Genomic DNA, 18469 nt, shown 5'->3' with positions numbered 1-18469 from the left:
TAATGATGGGTATCACAGAGAGGCCTCCCTCAGGCAGGTCTGTGGCCTGTCGAGTCCCAGCCTGATGAGGACGGCTCAGAGGAGACAGACCACAACATGCGTCTCACTGAAGAGAGTACAATTACTACACCTGCTGCCATATTTGTCAAGGTATGTTCTGGTGTCACTCATCTGGTTTGTAAATAGAAGGGAAGAAAGAAAAAAAGGAAAGAAAGTAAGCAAAGTGCAACCGTGTGCCAGCCCCCCTAACCCTTCCCATGCTTACATCTGAATGCTGGATTTATTGTTCAGGAACTATATTCCCATCTATACATTCCCCCTGCAGATTAATCAAGCTTCGTCTGTACGCTCTTGAAAGACAAATAAAACGCTGAACTAATTGCTGTGGCTCCCCCTTGGATACATCAGCCTCGTAGAGGAGCGCGACAGCAAGAAATCAAGCGGTAGCGCAGAGCGGAAAGCCTCCATGAATCACGTCTGCATCCATTCTCGCGCACACAGTGGCAGAGCCAAGAGCGGCGGTGTTGTTGGCTGAGGAATAATCATAGGGGAGGCAGTCCAAATTAATACTTCAGCCGAGGCCGCCTCGTTCTCCGTCATTAGGGCACATTACAGGGCCACAATATACATCATTAAACTAGGCATAAACAATTCATTAAAAGGCCGTTAAGAAGACAAGCTAATGTCACTTCTCTCTGTGGTATTAATAGACTGTAACATGGCAGAGAGGATCATTCCGCCACTACCATCCAGTCAGTCATGCTGAATAATGGCTGCTACTTATAACGCATCAGCATGATACAGTAATAACACAATCTTCTTTTCTTTTGTCGGTGATGGCGTACTGTTCACTGAAGAGCAACGGGATATTAGCGACTTAATTCTAGCAATGTCGACACTTTGTTGATACGTTAACATTTCTTATTGTATCCATGTCCTCACGGGATCAGAGGGCTGTAAACATTCAACAGAGACACAGAGTCCGCTCGTTCAGTCATCAGCATTCAGTTTATTTAAAATCGAGTGAAAGTGAAGCACCCAGTTTCGTCATGACAGAGGCACAATCTTTTCACAGAACAGTGGCTTTCATACTGTAGCACAGGGAGCACATTTGCATGTCCTACCAATGGCACAAAGGTTGAGCTCACATCCGGGGCGGGAAGAGGAGAGAATGCAGATTCATAACAGAGAAGCAGAGCCCTCCCACTCGCTCGAGGTCGGGAGCTAAAGCAAGACAGATATTGGGAGGTGTTGAGCCAAGCTGCAGACAGTGACCGTCCATTCAAACATGTGGCCTTCACAACTAAAAAGGGGGGGGGGGGCTGGTATCGCTGTTTAAAACATAACTCAGACTGAAAATAAATCAATTTAAACATAAAAGTAATTTGAATGGGCCAGTCCAACATTTTTGGGTTTCCCATCAAACCCATAATAATCCGATTAGAAGGCTGATATCTATTTTGCACCCAGCACAAGTCATCGATCTGGGGCATGTTTAGCCTCGGTTAGCACAACGACTGGAAGCAGGAATTTTTTTAGTTTTAGAAATACATCGATTCACAAGTTCCTCCAACATTCTGCTGGGAAACACAAAACGTACTCTTCCTTTTGTCTAAAAGCAGACTTCTAAAGATTTACGCTCTCAAAAAGAAATCTGAATCAGCATTTGAAAACTCACTTTACGTAATTTGACTCTACTCATAGAAGGCCAAGTCATTCTCAGACCCTGAACATGTACTGAATGATGTCAGATTATATTCATATTATTCCTCTTAATATGGGTCAAAAAACAAAAACAGTATTTCCCAAAATGTGTAGTACTGTTTATGTATATAAGGTTAACGTAATATAGTTTAAATAACATTATACATCACACAGGGAGGTATAAATAAATATAATTTTGCATATTACTTTCCATGGCAGATATACAGTATATGGCATTTAAAGTGGTCAAATATAGTGGTGGGATTGAAGAGCAGGTGTCTGCGTACTACTTTGGTTGAAGGCCATAAAAGCGAAGCACTTCACTACAACCTACAGCACATGGACATCACACCGCATTCACACAGGAGCGTAAGGCACAAATATTGACCAGGAGCATGTGCGTCAAAGAAAAGAAGAAGAGAAAAAATAAAGACAAGAAAATAAATGCATGTCAAGCACTTCTGCCAGGTGGCTATTGTGGCTTCAGATATTACACAAATTAAATAATCACAATCATACAATTACAGCAACATTCCACAATAATCTCCAACGTTTGTCTCAGTTACATCTGTGCTATGTGTGTTTGTTGTTTAAGAGCAACACTGACTACAGACGACCTCACAGCTCACTCAGTCTGGTGTTACGGACTGTGAAGATCTTCTGCTGGTTCTTGGAGCTAAATACATGTAAAAAAAACTAAAACCAGATGAAATATTAAAACCCCTGAGTTTCAGGACAAATACTGAGGTCACATAGAGTGTTTGCACATACTATCTCCCACTGAATCCACAGCACTCCTTCACATCGGTGAAGCTTCGTGTTGGTAGGTAAATACATAAGGAGGTGGCTGTAGTCAAACGCCGGTGACAGACAGCTCAGTGTGAAAGACAACAGGAAAAGCATGCAACATCAGGAAAGCGTTGTGAAACCGGTGACTTTCAAACATAACTATTCATCTTTGGAGCCAAAACTCACTCATTATCCCCTTAAAATGACACAGCCCAAAGAATAACTACCCAAAAGAATGCTCGGCATGACCTAAGCTAAGCAAACACAATTAGCAATCCAATTATCTTCTTGGCCAACCTAAAAACCGGACCTGATTTTGTATTTTCTTTTGTCCTTACTTGGCCAGAGTTCATTGTTGAAAAGACTCTTTCATAACCAACGAAACAATAAAGGGCCTTTCACACAGAACACCACAAAAGCACCACTGCGCTCTGAAACCCATTATGTCCAATGTCGAGCAAAGCATGGGCACAGCGCATCGCGCCGCAATGTGCGCTGAACCCGGCGCAGAGCGCAGCGCAAACCTCATCCTGTGTGAAAGGCACTTTTAACACCCTGTTAGGTTCAAAGGGCAGATTTGTGTTCAGCCAGTTAATCCAGATAAACAGAAATTGAGCCGGACTAGCTACTTAAGATCTGGAGACTTTCTCCACAGATTTCATCCAACAAAAGTCTATAGTTAAGTCTAACGGAGGTCTTGCATCATTTGTTCAATAAGGGAGGCTCTTACCATGCCGCGACCGAAATTAAAGTCATTTCTAATTTATTTATTTATATATATATATATATATATATATATATATATATATATATATATATATATATATATATATATATATATATATATATATACACACACACACACATATATACACACACAACACATACATCGTGGTTGGAGAAGTCCTCAGATTTATTAATGACTTTGTTGCATCAGAACGGTCTGGTTGACATTAACAATTAGACCTGAAACGATTAGTCGATTAATTGATTAGTCAATCGACAATTATGTGCACACTTTAGATAATTTAGAAAATAGTAATTTTGCTTCTCTTCTCGCTTTTATATCATTTATTATTTTATATCTTTGGGTTTCAGACTGTCAAGCTGTTCAACGTCTCAGAGTTTGCATTTGAAATGTATCAGCCAGTCCTGTGCTGATGTTATGCCTTGGGTGTTTTTACTACTCGTGTTATTCATAGCACATGTGCAAATTAAAACAAATGCTTTTCTCAAGTTCTCACATACGTATGAGAACTCGTGATCAGGGAATCTCAGGTTCAACATGTATGATTCTGCAGTCAGTTTGCAGCAACAAATAACTTGTGATATTTGCTTTCGGTTTTGAGTGGACGCAGCCCGCACAGTTCACATGCCTTTGTTTTCACCTTTAACACAACAGCATCAAGTATGATCTCTTAAAATCAAATCAAACTGGCTTGATGTTGGCAGATGCCTTCAGAATGACCCCCCATGCATTAAAACAGCCAGCATGATTGCTGCACATTCTGAGAAGGCACTGGCCAGCCAAAACCTACTGCTGCTTTTCAAACTTTTTCCAATAAGGGCGTGTTTCCCACCCTTCTCGTTGTCCTAATAAGATGATCAAGGGAGGATTGCTCACAAATGTTTTTGTTTTTGCATCCAGTGGCATATTCCCTAGCCTAGTGTTGCTTGGCAATACATAAGTGGGGATTCCAATTCTGGGAAGATGAAGCCGTTTTACTGCAACAACCCTGATTTCAAGTGTCCAAAAAAAATAAAAAAATAAAAAAAAGTCTCACGTTGTATAATCCTGTGACTGGAAGTCTGTAATTGTTTGTGTTCAGCCAGTTAATCCAGATAACCTCCTCACCCATTTCAACTGCCGTGGTCTGTAAGACCGCTAAAAGAAGAGGTCGTCTGTGATACAGAGGCGGGCCAGCTATCTCCTCCAACATCTGACCTGCCGCTTATTCACTTTGGGGCAGTGTCTGCGGGCGAGCACTTCTCTCTTACTTCATCCGGACTGAGACAACGCTCCGGTCACTGAGTGAAGCTCTTCTTGATGGCCACATTGGGGAAGAGGCCGGAGAGCTCTTGGACGACCCGCATGTCTATCTGCGAACAGAAGGAGACGTCCAGGAGCAGAAGTCGTGGACAGGACTGGAGGAGCTTCTTCAGTGAGGCGGCACTCACCAACCGCGTACCTGAACATTAGACGAGAAGTATACATTATGAAAACATAACATGAACAGAGGGGAAAAACAAGTAATAAAGCAAGTAAAGTATCTAAAAATAAATTATGAAAACTAATGAAACTCTTCTCTATATTACAGGATGTGATTTTACAAATCAAACATGTTCAGAAGAATGAAATGTTCAGACAAAGGCTGTGATATGTGTAAATAGTAAAATAATGATTTAACTATAGCAAGTTTTTCTGAATGCTTTATCTATATTAACCTATAATAATGGTCCACAATAATGTGTAATTGCAGTTTTAACTTATAAACCTTCAGATTTATTTGGGGGGAGGACCTCCAAACATCTCCTAGTATCTTTTATTTATTGTAAAAATTAAGAATGTGATGATGATTGCTGACACCAGCCGATACACACTGCCGCTTGTTTTTCTTCCCCCACTTAAAGCACCGCTTACTTCTACATATAAAAGAGTCAAAACCCAAATAATGAGCTTCATGTTTATTCCTTGCACCACTCGAGTTACTCTCCCCCAAACACACCAACCCAACTACTGTAGCACAACCGACACATCAGCATAATCAGCCTGAATAACACACTGTCATGCTATTGTGCTGCCAAGCCCATCACCGTACGCAACAGGAACCATAGTGTCTGTGCACAGCAGCTACTGCTGTGGGGCGCTGCTGCAACATTCCTTAGTGAGCGGTATTTCATTCATATTATTTAGGCTTCTGTTTGCAGAAAACTTGAGTTTTTCAGAAATTCACAAATGCAAACTCGGGATATGCCACAGACATGTCGAATGCACCGCGATGCTTCGATGGTGACGATGCAAAATCACAAATAAATCAAGTCGTTTAGAAAACGGAGTTTTGTTTAATCACTGGAGAGAGATCAGTTTGTATGGCCAAGTAATCAGTGAGTGGTATGAATAAGTAATAATGATCGTACATGTACAATAACTGAATGTGGGATCCAATGCAATTTTATGTAAGAAATAGGTAATGGAAAACAAAAAAGTATTCATTCCTGTCTTAAACTTCAATGCCAGAGGGAAAACAAGTCAAGGAACATATACACACAAAGAGCACATATGACATGCAAACACATTCTCATGCTTCTTTGACATAGTCCCTTGTTATCTCTGCCAGGCTTAGCACATGACAAACTGCACAGAACCGAGTGTTGGCTCTTAATGTTACTATAGTTACTGTCATTAGCCGTTAGCCTCGCAGTGTGTTTGGCTAATGGAGCTAACAGAGCTAAACACACAGCAGGGCTGAGAGTTTCTGTTTAGCGGAACCTGAAGTGTGAAACAGTGAACTGCAGTTTAATGTCAAGTTTACAGTAAATAAATGTACTTAAGTACTTCAGCTGAGTAAAGTTTGGAGGTAAAAATACTGAGTTTAAAGTTGGAGAGAGTTTTTTACATTTTACCAAACTACTGTCAGAGATAAACCAGATACATTCCCTCCTGTACTGAAGTACACTGCTGAGGTACTGGTACTGTAACAAAAATTGTATGAAGCCGTTATTGACTACAAAGAGCTTTTCATAATACAAAACAATAATGCAAAATTTGTCATCCATAAAAACATACTTGTACGGAAACTCTGGGTGATTTGAAGCCATTAAATGTGAGAGGCATCGCACTCACACGTTTATTTTCACTGCATATCACACATTACTTAAAGATCTTTGATCAACTGTCACAGACATAAGCCAAATTCTGATCAATATTTCATCAGCGCTGTCTCACCATCACAGTTCCTACAACCGGAGCGCAGAAGAGAGGGTCCCAGTGAGTGCTACCGACACTGTGTTCAGCTGCACAAGCACCTACATTTAATTCTTGGTCTTCCGCTCGGTTGTCACCGAACCATCGATCAGCAGCCTCATTTCTGTGCATCAACATTCATCCGCACATGTGTGAGGTAAGAGCTTACCCAGTATGTCGAGGTGCTGCAGTGACGGGCAGCTGGCCGCCAGCTCGTCTACGTCTGAGTCGCAGACGGTGCGGTTGGCGGTGAGGAAGAGTTTGCGCAAGCGTGGCAGGCTGCGGGCGAGCTTCTGGAAACATCCTGTGCTGCTCTGAAGCGTGGGACACCAGCCCAGGTCCAACTCCTCCAGCATCCTGAGGAACCACAGACCATGCAGGGGAGCACTGGGGTGACTCACTCCACTAAATATAGAAATACACTGAAAACAAAGAAGCTCTGCTTTGCCTCTGTGGTCTACGGCTGCAGGATGGAAGTGTTTACATGCATAATGTGTCAGTCTTACCTGCAGCCAGAGACAAGCTCGGCCAGGCCTCGATCAGTCAGGTTTCTGCAGCGCCACAGGTCCAGCGAGCTGAGTGAGCGACAGCGAGCGGCCAGCATACTGGCCACAACATCATAGTCCTCAATCTGCAGTGGAGACAGGCAGCAGTTAAAAACTATTCACACCCTCTCCATCGTATGCAACGTTTGCAGAGCAACAGTCTGTTTATTGTTTCATGGGGGAACTTTTGAGGGTTAACATCAGCTTTAAAACGGAACCTCAAAGTACGCAACTCTGCAGCAGCCTCTTCAGAGTTGCAATTGATTTAGAGCACATGATTTGTAAATTAGGGCTGTAATGGTTGATGTATTAATACCGAACAGTCATGGCACGGGGGGGGGGGGGGGGGGGGGTCACAGTCGGGTGCATGCAGACGCACACAGAATACATGGGATGCGGATTAATGCACGCAACGCTGAACCAAAAGCTCACAAACTCTTAGCCGTACGCCGTTAGCACAACGAGCAGATAGCATGCCAGTCGGTCACAGTATGACGAGCGCAGACCTGTGGGTTCCCAGTCAGCTACAAGAGGAATGGAGAGAGAGTTGTGTACAAGACAAGGATGGTGTGTCGGCATTGCTCCATCCTTGTAGGTTATGTGAATAGAAACATATTCGACATGCTAACGCACATGCAACAGCAGCAGCCAGATCCCACAAGGCGTAATGGAATGCAGAGCATCTCAGGATCTCCCACTCTGCTCCCACAGTAGGGGGATTACAGTTCGCGGTGTGTTTGGCGGACAGCTAACGGAACTACCAGTACACACAGGTACGCAGAGGCACGCTGCTGCGTACCTCGGCCGATGCATTAAGTGCACCTTTTTAGTTCCACATTATGACATTTATACCTTAATTAAGAAAGAGCAAAAGAAGAAACTGTACTGAAATTTGGAATTTCCTTTCGGCTTTTCACACATGCTACATATTAATCTGCATCAAACAGCCGTCAGCTTGGGCTAGTGACAAAGTGAGTGGGTGAGTTACCGAGTCACTCAATCAGTCAGAGGCCGTGTGAGTTTGCAAATTAGAGGAAAATGAATGAGGACAATATGTTTGGGGTGAATTTTCCCTTCTTTTTAAATGATCTTTTAGAAAAATCTGTGCCACCATTATCGCCATGATATTTACTATAATGTCATATTTATTCTAATTAATGTATGCTATTAAACATGATGCTATATTTTAATGTCAACATATTTGTCTGTCCAGAATAAAATCATTAAAAAGAGCAGTTTGACATTTATGGGACATTCATGCATATTCTCTTTCTGGCAGAAAGTTAGACGAGACGATCAACACGCTCTCACATCCATCTCTGCAACATAAGGCCACAGCCACCAGCCGATGAGGTTAGCTTAGCATTAAGACTTGAACCAACGAAACAAAATCCACCGACCAGCACCCCTACAACTCCAAATGCCACTTTACATCTTGTTCGTTCAATTTGTACAAAAAACTAAGTGTAAAAAATGAAGATTTGCTGTTTGCTTTACACTTTTGTATAAATTTAACAAACAAAATATAACACATTACTTCGTGAGCTTTAGAGTTGCTGGTAGGCAGATCCTGTTACCTTTGATTCCAGTCTTTATGTTCAGCTACACTACTGGTGTCTCTGCCATCTTTTGGATGGTTTTGTAGTGAACAGACTGCAGACTGTGCTGTACTTGGACTTCTTCCTGTGTGTGTTTGTGCGTGTACATGCTCACCCTCACACAGCTCCCGAGGTTGAGGTGTTTCAGCTCTATGCAGAACGTCAGGATGCTCAGAATCGCCGTTTGCTGCAGAGGACAACAACGAAAAAGACAAGAAAGATGCAGAGTTTTCATTTTATTTCTCCTTCAGTTTGGTACAATTGTTATATCTAAGGACCTACTGCTTGCAAATCAGGACATCACAACAAACCAGGGAACAATGGAACAACACAGAAAAGACTTCATTTAAACAACTGATGGTATTTAACAGCTCACCAACAAACAAACTCCCAGACATCCCAGTGTGGATCTAAAATGTACACATTCAAACACCAACCAATATGTGTTTAAATAACAGTAACAGATCCAGTCATGTCATCCAGAGTTCCTCCTAAGTGACTTCCTGCCTGAGGCACTCAGATAACGCTTATTGTATTTAAAGAAATGTAATACGGCCCAACAGCTAGTTGTTACGTCTCCTCACAGAGTCGAGCATCGTGAGGACAGAGACCTCTCCAGTGGCACTGCAGCTCGGATAGAGACATGGGAAGTGCCAACACATGTAACACAGGAGAAGGTGTCAGACATGAAAGCGAAAGCCTTTTGTGTGTGTGTGTGTGTGTGTGTGTGTGTGTGTGTGTGTGTGTGTGTGTGTGTGTGTGTGTGTGTGTGTTGGAGTCTGTCGCTGGCATCTTTATAAACGTCTCTCTCCGGGCGAGCTAGCCATTTAATTAGAGCAGTGACAGGGTAATGACAGCTGAGATGTCAGGGCCTCAACCAGACACACACAGCTCGCTCTGTCTGTCTGCCCGGGTATAAACAACCTGCAGCACGCTGCCTGGCTCCACCGCAGAAACTCTACACGGCCTCCTGCCCACCACGGCGCTCTGACACATGACGAACGCCGGAGAAACGCTGACACCAAAACACAATACAGCTGTTTTCACACGAAAGGCAGGCATGAACCTCAACACACGCATGCAGTACGCGTCTTTAAGACGCTCACAAAGCAAAACCTCAAAAAAACCTTCCAACACCACTGTTAAAATTGATGATCATCAGCAGATGAAGTTTGCTTATCGTCATAAAAACAAATGTAGCCTTGACGAAAAAAGGTAACCAAGCGACCTTAAAGCTACAACCTACCAGGGCAGCCATTTGGGACACAAACACATCATGAGCCAATTTGGACGGGATTTTGGTTTGTCAGACACACTGTTGGCCGTGCCTACCTCTATCTTGGTCCGATAGAGCACCAGCCTGCGGAGGCGTGTTAGTTTCGAGATGTGTGCGAAGGCCTGCGGGTGGAGGCGGTCGCAGGACGACAGGTTGAGCTCCTGCAGCCCAGAACAAGTCTGAGAGACGACCTCCAGACAGGCCTCGTTCAGGAAGTGGCAGCAGGAGAGCTCCAGGCAGCCGAGGCTGAGACCACAGCTCTTCATGAAGCTGAGGGGGAGAATAGATGGAGAGGGAAATGCATGAGAGCACGTCGAGAGGAACAAACGCATCACACATCAGCAACCTGCAATAAGGCCCGCGTCCTTTTACATGATCTCTTACTTTCTTTTTGCCATGAATTAAAGAAAGAAGTTTCAATCCGTTTCTTTGTCTCAGCATGTCCCTCCCTCAAAACAAATGCTTGTGACTATTTGGAAGTTTTTCCAAGGCCATGTCCCTGTTCTCTAGCCCGCTGACAGCCTGACCTGCTGAAGCCGGTCAGGGTGAGAGCTCCGCGGTTGCCGGTCCAGGACAGGTTGAGCCTCTGGAGGAGGGTGCAGCGGCCCTGCAGGTGTCCCAAGGAGGCGTCACTCAGCCGGCCCCAGTAGGGCTGCAGACTCAGCTGGGTGTACTGCAGCGGGTCGCAGCAGTGCTGGTGCAGCAGCTTACAGCTCCGGGCCAGACGGCAGAGGTCTGGCAGGGTCAGGTGGCTCAGTATCAGTTGAATGAGCTACGGATGGAAGATGGGGAGAAGGGGTAAGAGAGGAGAAAGGAAGATGAGGAGGGGGGGGAAGGCAACAAAAGAAAAGAGGACAGACAAAACACAAGACTGTTAGGTCTGGTAGGAAAACGTAGCAGAAAAACGAAGAGTAAAACGGTAGAGAACAGAGGATACCAGAGCAGTCTGGAGAATGTTAATAGCGTCCCCTCTGTCAGACAGATCAAAATAGTGTTTATCTGGGACACAAAGCACTGATAGCAGCATCGGTGGAGAGGTGAGCCGGCTTGTTTTGCGCCGTGTTCATGCGCCTCTCAAAGAGAGAGGACGACTGTGCTCGTGTAAGTGCGTGTTGCAGTGAATTAACAATACACGCTGTTCAAGCGGGTATCGGCTGACAGATAATAGCTATATTGTGTTTCTGAAACAAGCACACGGCGGTTGTGAAGACTGCTGTTAATGGCAGCGGTTTGGGGGAAGAGATAAGAGACGGAATATCAAGCATACTGCCGGTGTTTTGAAGCTCGCCTCAGACAACATGATACGTCTGCGTGGCATGAAAATGACTCCGTGTCCGTGACTGCATGCGAGATCACGTGTCAGAAATGGGTCCAAGCCACAATGTTCATGTGTTTGTGTGGAATACTTGTTCATACAACGTACATACACACACTCTTGTACGTTGTGATCATAATCAACAATTTCAAAATGTGCTGGCCCGATTCATCACATAGACACAAAAGCATGTGAAAATAGTGTGCAGGTTGAAAAATACTGAAGTTACCCTTTATTGTTATTGCCATGCAGACATGTTGACGCCCGAGCACGTCGGCCTTTTTGCTGTTGGTAGTGTAAATATTTATTATTCTGCCTTGTAATTAGCATACAGTTGTGATTTATCCATCTGTAAATTTGTAATGTTCCTACTAATATCATTATGCGATGAAATTCAAGTTGCTCCTTTTCATACTTTAAAGCAAAAAGCACCCAGACACTTGATATTAACTGGCACTGGCTAGGAGTTTTTGAACCCTCGTAGTGCTGTGGAGCAGTATGTTTATGTGAGTGGGTCCCAATGGTTTCCCCACACTATTCCACTGATCTACAGGTGGGGGTAAAATGCCAAGAAACACTGAAATGCACAAAGAGAAGAGGAAGACTGAAACCCGAAAACATGGATGGAAACGATGCAGAACTTACCATTTTCTGGCCCAATTCTGATTTCCAACTTTATAAAAGTCTGACCCGTCGATACAAATTTCATTTCTAAGAACTAGAATTGACAGCAAGGCTCCAGACAACTCTTTGTTTACCACCATCCCAGAACTGTCCTGAAAAATAATGTCAACCTCCAGAGTCAGTGACTTTTACTTTGTTGTCATTTGCAGAAAACTCGCAATTCAAATGATTGGAAATATATTATTGTATTTGTATTTAAATACTTGCTTTTATTAAAAATGAATCTTGGCAATATTATTATTAATTATGTATTATAAGCTGCTTAGAGCTACTGCTAATAAATTAAACATTGCTGTGAAAACATCTCCTTCAAACAACTGTTTTCATTCAAGATTACATTGGGAACGCGCCATGCACGTCAATGTAACATCAGCTAATGTTAGCGATTTAGCTCCATGCTGTCGGCAAAAGAGCTGCAGATACCTTGAACAGCATGCATGGAAATGAATTACAATATAATGTGACTAATTAAGTTGTGAGGTTTCTCCACCGCGGTTTGTATTGGACTTGCAGTAGTGACAAATTGTGAACTTCATGTCTTCTTTGCTCACCGACACAGGGTCTGTGCCACGTGCAACTATGACGAGGCGGCTTTGACGGGCAAAAAGGAAAATCAGAAACGTGGAACTGATTCAGCGCTCATGGCCGATCAGGTGAAAAGCTTCCGGTTTTGATCGGCAGCAGATAGATCAGTGGATCTCTACTTAAAACCACAAGCTTCTCAAATGACTTACGAGGAAGGAAAAGCATCCAACGGGTTTGTTAGAACTCAAACATACACACACAGTGAGTTTTGATGAGCAACCCTGAATGTAAACATAACTTGCCTTTAATAACATCCACTACTACAAATGTGGGTGCCAGTAGTATGATGGGACCTCCATACTTCTCAAAATACAGCAAAAGGATTCCAGGGATCAATTGGTCCCATTATTGGTGAAAAAATATTCTTATAAAGAAAAACTTGTGTGCATCTACTTTTTTTTTTGAGAGTGATTCACTGTACACATCATTAAGGTCTGTAATCACCTCATAGGGCAGTTTGTCAAAGTAGCCGTTGCCGGTCCTCTGTTGCTTGAATGGACCCCCCACATCAGACAGCTCCTCATCGCTGTCACTCAGGTCATTTATGTCGATGAGCGGCATCTTATAGAGGGCCAGCATCGGCCTCTCTTTCACCCCGCGCAGGATTACAGCGTCCAGCTCGGTGTAGTAGTTCAGCAGAGAGCTGTTGACCTCCAGACGCAGCAGGTTGGTGGGGAAGTTGATGTGCTTGATGTTTGGGGAAAACTGACGTGCCTGGGGTGTCAGCACCTTGGTGGGCTCCCCCGACCACAGCACCTCCCACCTGGACAGAAGAAAAAGTTGGACTGTAAAGCCTGGAATCAGGCCGAGAAGACTGTTTTGTTTGTGGATTCGCAGTCATCTATTTAACTCAACAGTGTCACTATGATGCTTTTATGAGGCTAATAACATCGGACCATAATCAATAATGGCATTCCCTGACTTTAGTCTCACATCTTCACCAGCTGTTCCAGTGTTTCTAAGCTTGTTTTTTGTGCCTCACGCTCTGAATCCAATGTACAATGGCCACTGTGAAAAAAAAAGAGCTTTGCCATTGGACAACACCACACTGCATTCACAACTTCACCGACTCATCAAAGACTGTTGATGAGGAGTGATGAAATATTTTTAGCGCTGTCCTGTTTTCCAAACTGCTTACTTACAGAAGATACAAGTTATACCGTGGTTATGGTATTATGGTGGTTATGGATACAAATAGACCATCAGATTTTTTGAATTTTTGGCAACTGGTAAAGGTCCCATTATGTTCACATTGACACAGGTTACAAATCCGTACTCTTAACGAGGCTCTCTCCAAGGACACCAGATCACATTCGAAAATAACTTCTATGTAGGATGATGACCTTGCATTCCTGCTCAGTGCCACATAAGCAGACGGTTATGGTGCCAGACAAACAACAAGCCATGCCAGCAAAGATTAAAAAAAATACAGGATGTTTTTTTATTATTCTGTTTCCAAATCACACAAGGAACTGGAGTTAACTATAATTGTATGACTGTCCAACAATCAGTTGTTGCATGCCGTGTGATTTTAAAAGAAGAGATGAGTTTACAGACAATTCCTTTAATACATGTTCAAAAACATATTAGAATACAAATCCTTATTTTCTTGGAAGACTCAGCTGTGCCCATGAATCCAGCTAACAATACAATCAGTTACTTAACTCTATAGTCCTCTGTGGAATACTAACATTTGGCACAATTTCACAAACTAAGGATTACGACGAATTGGGATTTGGATTAATTTCCGTGCTGTGTGTGAATATGCATCTCAAGGCTTGTTACACAGTGTGCCTCTGCCAGACGGAGAGACACAAATGTGTAACTTCTGAACTTCACTTGATTTGATGAGGTTGGTTCCACTAAAGTAATGACCTTCTGTACACGTTCCCGGTGCTTCTTTTCTGCAGCACCTCACAGAGTCATCAGAAGTGGTTTATCAATCAAATTGTCTCCAGGGTTCAAGTTCCCACTTCATAGCTGTGCGTACCTGCTTGTATTGCATGGTTCTCTCTTAGTGTTAATCAACAACAGACTACAGAGCAGCTTCTTTCCTGGTTGGGCATGTTTTCACCCCGGTTGGATAGTCGCATTAGTTTGGCCTGGTGTGAAAGCCGCCAATCAAACCCTGAGGACCTACAACAGAATCGAGACGGCGTGAAAAGTTGGGTGTCTGTCGATAATTGATCTGTATAAGACCATGTATATAACCAATTAATACGAATTAATAGATTAATAGGTCAAAAGCTGTTAGAACAGCAGTGCTTGTATCCAACCCTGTGTACTTCGTCAGTTCATTAAGTCCATTAAAAAGAGTGTGACTGCGATCCCACAGTAACACGCATGCGTGTCTGTGCACTCACCAACATTCGTCATCTGGGCGCATGCAAACGGGCGGCTGTCTATCTGCTCGTCGTTATTCATAACATGTGGGCCATTTGCAGTTTAATAATACTAATAATGTTTAGTTATTTCTTTGTGACACCAAAGAACATAAGTATATCAGAATGGTTAAAGTGCTGTATAAACTCGTGTCAGTCACGGGGAGTTGATTTCCACGTGCGGGCCCTGATGATGAAGGGTGACGATTGTTAAAAACAGTCTAATCAACTCATGTTTACTCCTCGTGGTTTGTTAGTCAAAAAGCAGTGTGAACAGGAAACCGGATCAGAACCAAAATGCAACAATGTTTCGTTTTGTCCATTGGTTCGGCCCTAATGAACCCAACTACAGGTGTGAAAGCACCCTTGACTCATCCTCTGTACTCCACCATAAAAACATGTTTTGTGTTGTGTTTTTTTGCATTTCGTTGGGCAACTCTGTGTTGTAGAATGCCAATAAATGAACCTTGAACTCAGCATTCTATTAGAGCACTGATGATAGTTTCTTAGATTGATGGTTGTCTTTACCTGACATCAGTTGGTGGGTTCTGGGAGAAGGGGTTGTGAGAGCAGGCCAGAATCTGAACAATGGTTCCAGGGTAATAAGTCTCAAGCACATCCACTGCTGTAGGGTAGACAGGCTCCTCAAAACCCAGTTCAATATAATCCTGGCTGCGGAAGCCTTTCGGGTTGCGGCGGAAAGGTGGCGGAGCACTGGCACATTGTTCCCACCACGTCCCATAAGCTCTGAATACAGCCGTCTGAGTGAAGTCCCCTGAGCTGGGGTAGACATTGGGTACCCCGGCCAGGTTCCACATGGTGTAGGACATGCTATTCTCACTGCCATAGTGAGAGCTAAAGTCCAGAACCTCCTTGGCATACTGCTCCACCTCCACACTGACCGGTAACACCGCATGCTGGCCGGACTCAACGGCCCTCCGACTGGTAAGAGCCTCGCCTCGAGTCCCACTCCTGGAGCGTCGCCGCAGACAGATATAGTAAAACATGCTCAAGAGGGTTAACATAGGGAACTCCGGGGCTGATTGGGGCAGTGGGGAGAAACAGAGGCTAGAGGGAGGAAGAGCCTCCACCTACTGGAAGGACACTGGCTGGGATGGTACAAAGCGCAGGCTAGAGGCCCGGCTGCATGCATGACCTGTAGGTTAGGCAGAGACGAACACAAGTGAGAACACCAAGACAGCAGGTCTGAGACACCACAGAGTACAAGTAAACACAATTGAGAATGCTTATCAATTTCACAACATAGGTTAAAAGGGGAATAATGTGTGTCACCTAGCTAAGTAGCTAAACATAAATGGAAGCTTTCCAAAATATAGAAACACACCCACGTCTAAAAGAATGTAAATCAACAGATCCTTGCCTACTTTGAGCACTTACAGGAAAACTTCCAGACAACAAAATCTCATGGAGAGCGAAGGTAAAGCTCATTGATGGGAGTCGTTGCTTTTAAAGCTGATTGATTGGAGTTGAAGCTTTTAAGGCTTATTGACATGCACACGGCGTCCTGCCATTGGTGGACTACTGTCTTACTTAGCAAACACTTAGCTAGCATTAATGTACAGTGGTAGGAGGTGGCACTGCCCACTTTAACTGCCAGGAAGCCTTAAACCTCAAGGTCTGGGGCACTCCACCTCTGCTATACAGGTTTTTAGCATCACTTAATTTAAATATGTTCACCAGATATTCCCATTTCAAATCAATCAGCTAACGTTATACAACTTAAGGCTACCATAAGCAATAAGCATTCGCATGACTTAAAGGAACAACCTGTGATCCAGATGTAAACAAAGGCACAGTCCCATAAGTATAATTCAAAAGAGGACTGGGACCACTGGTACCAGTCCCAAATGTATTGACAGGTCTTTTCAATGCTGTGCAAACACTCGAAGACAATTAAATCAAAGTAGTTAATGTTTACAATTACTGATAAAGCTTTAGCATGAATGCTATAACGTTATATGCATTGATAGATATATACTGTATTCATCCCCAGGGGGACATTTGTTAATTTTTTATCAATTATTTATATCAATTTATATAACGCTAAATACGCTCTGAAGTTAATGTTACACGGGGAAAACAGCACGTAGCAATTCGGCTAGTCCATAATAAGTTGGCTTTATCAATGCTACTGAGAAATGGCTAGCCTGTTTAGCATTACGTCAGTAAAACGTTATCTCTGCTGTAGTTTTGATAAGAGTGCTGACGACAGTTAACTAGCTCGCTAACAGTACGCAAGCTGTGCAAATGTGACGAGCGTTAGCTAAATTGTCATAAAACCTTGACTTAAGGTTAACTTTACTTTGAAGGTATTTCAATTGTAGGTACATTAAAGCTACACGTACATGAACTAACGTTACCTTAAAGAAACTGTTGCTTTTCTGAAGTAACGTAACGTTACTCAGCTTGTTGTTTGTGTAGCTAACGTTAGCAGTTAAAAAGCTGGTTAGTAAGCTAGCTAGCCACTGTTAGCTTCTATCGTAATACAAACAAGCATAGCTGTCAAAACATAGCCGTTAGCTTCCGTAGCCAGTTCTGCAAAATAGAGCAATCGAATGGGATGGGACATAATTTCAATTTACGGTGAACGTAGATCGATATATTCATTCATGATGATCGATCCTCTTCTCCCCTTTTAGGACATTTCAACAACCAAACAACATTACCTTGTGATGCCTTCCTGAACCCTCGGACAATGCATTACTTATTGAGCTCACATTATATCACACCTTATCCAACCACAATCTGGAAGGGAATACTGAGAACAGCAACATTTTGTATGGTATTGAGTTTTTGAGTTGGTATATTTACTGAACAAAGTGCATTTTGCCAAAAGTTGTGTCAGTTGGGGATAAAAGCGATCAATTTTGCGGAAGTGCAGTTATATCCACTTAATTGCACCGCTACCGCACTAAATAGCTGTCGCCACATTTTCCAAATATTACTAAAAAAGGGAAACTGCTATTTGTCCATTTTGACAATTTCGTTCAAAATGAGTGACTGATCTTTACGGATTTTAACACGTCTGTAATTGATGGGAGCTCAAAGTTACGTGGAACAAGTAAAAGCCACATCACTTCCGCCCAACAAATTAGCCATTTTAAGCAAAGCATTCTGGGTACAGTAGTTCATCCTATTTGGCAGCGTGTTAACTATCGATGTATAATTAGTTCCTGACAGATGAATGGATGGATTGATGCAGATGGCCACGATTGTTTTCCTACATACAGATGTTGATTATCTCTTTGTTCATCTATTTCTACTTTCACCGACATCATTTGATATCACAAAGGGATGTGCAATACAGCAAATGTGCTATGAAATGGCAAACTATATATGGACAGAATGATTATACTGTCCATAGTTTACCATTTCATAGTTTAGGGTGGTGGATTAGTATTTATTGGCTATGAGACACATCCTCAATGAGAACTTCTAAACATCTTGCATGTTCTTTAAATTACAGCCTGACCCATATAGATGATATTTGAGAGTTTCAACAACATAATGGCCAAATGTTGTTTTTCTTACATAATAAGACATGACAACACATTTCTGATTAGAATCCATCACACTTTAAAATTGTTGTAATTATTATTTTATGTTT

The 18469-nt window shown here is 42.9% G+C and overlaps 1 protein-coding gene across 1 annotated transcript; it reads right to left on the bottom strand.

Annotated features, from left to right (window-relative positions):
• Positions 1 to 3388: 3388 nt before the first annotated feature.
• Positions 3389 to 17520, bottom strand: fbxl4 (F-box and leucine-rich repeat protein 4). The gene is made up of 9 exons (XM_079275126.1): positions 17445 to 17520; positions 15370 to 15997; positions 12905 to 13223; positions 10404 to 10648; positions 9933 to 10146; positions 8716 to 8787; positions 6964 to 7088; positions 6627 to 6814; positions 3389 to 4682 (listed from the first exon to the last, which is right to left on the bottom strand). The coding sequence occupies exons 2-9, from the start codon at positions 15864 to 15866 to the stop codon at positions 4519 to 4521; spliced, it is 1824 nt and encodes a 607-aa protein (XP_079131252.1). The 5' UTR covers positions 15867 to 15997; positions 17445 to 17520; the 3' UTR covers positions 3389 to 4518.
• Between the last annotated feature and the right edge of the window lie 949 nt (positions 17521 to 18469).

The sequence above is a fragment of the Melanostigma gelatinosum genome (assembly GCF_949748355.1).
Source record: "Melanostigma gelatinosum genome assembly, chromosome: 9".
NCBI classification, from domain to species: Eukaryota; Metazoa; Chordata; class Actinopteri; order Perciformes; family Zoarcidae; genus Melanostigma; species Melanostigma gelatinosum.
Note: the sequence above shows the minus strand (reverse complement) of the source record. Positions and strands in the feature narration are given on the sequence as shown.

Bases quoted from the DNA above. Each gene is read 5' to 3' on its own strand.
- fbxl4 (XM_079275126.1), bottom strand. From the start codon at position 15,866: ATGTTAACCCTCTTGAGCATGTTTTACTATATCTGTCTGCGGCGACGC. The intron at 10,147-10,403 runs GTCAGGCTGTCA...TCTCCCCCTCAG, and splicing joins ACCCTGACCGGCTTCAGCAG to CTTCATGAAGAGCTGTGGTC. The intron at 6,815-6,963 runs GTAAGACTGACA...GTGGTTCCTCAG, and splicing joins GAGCTTGTCTCTGGCTGCAG to GATGCTGGAGGAGTTGGACC.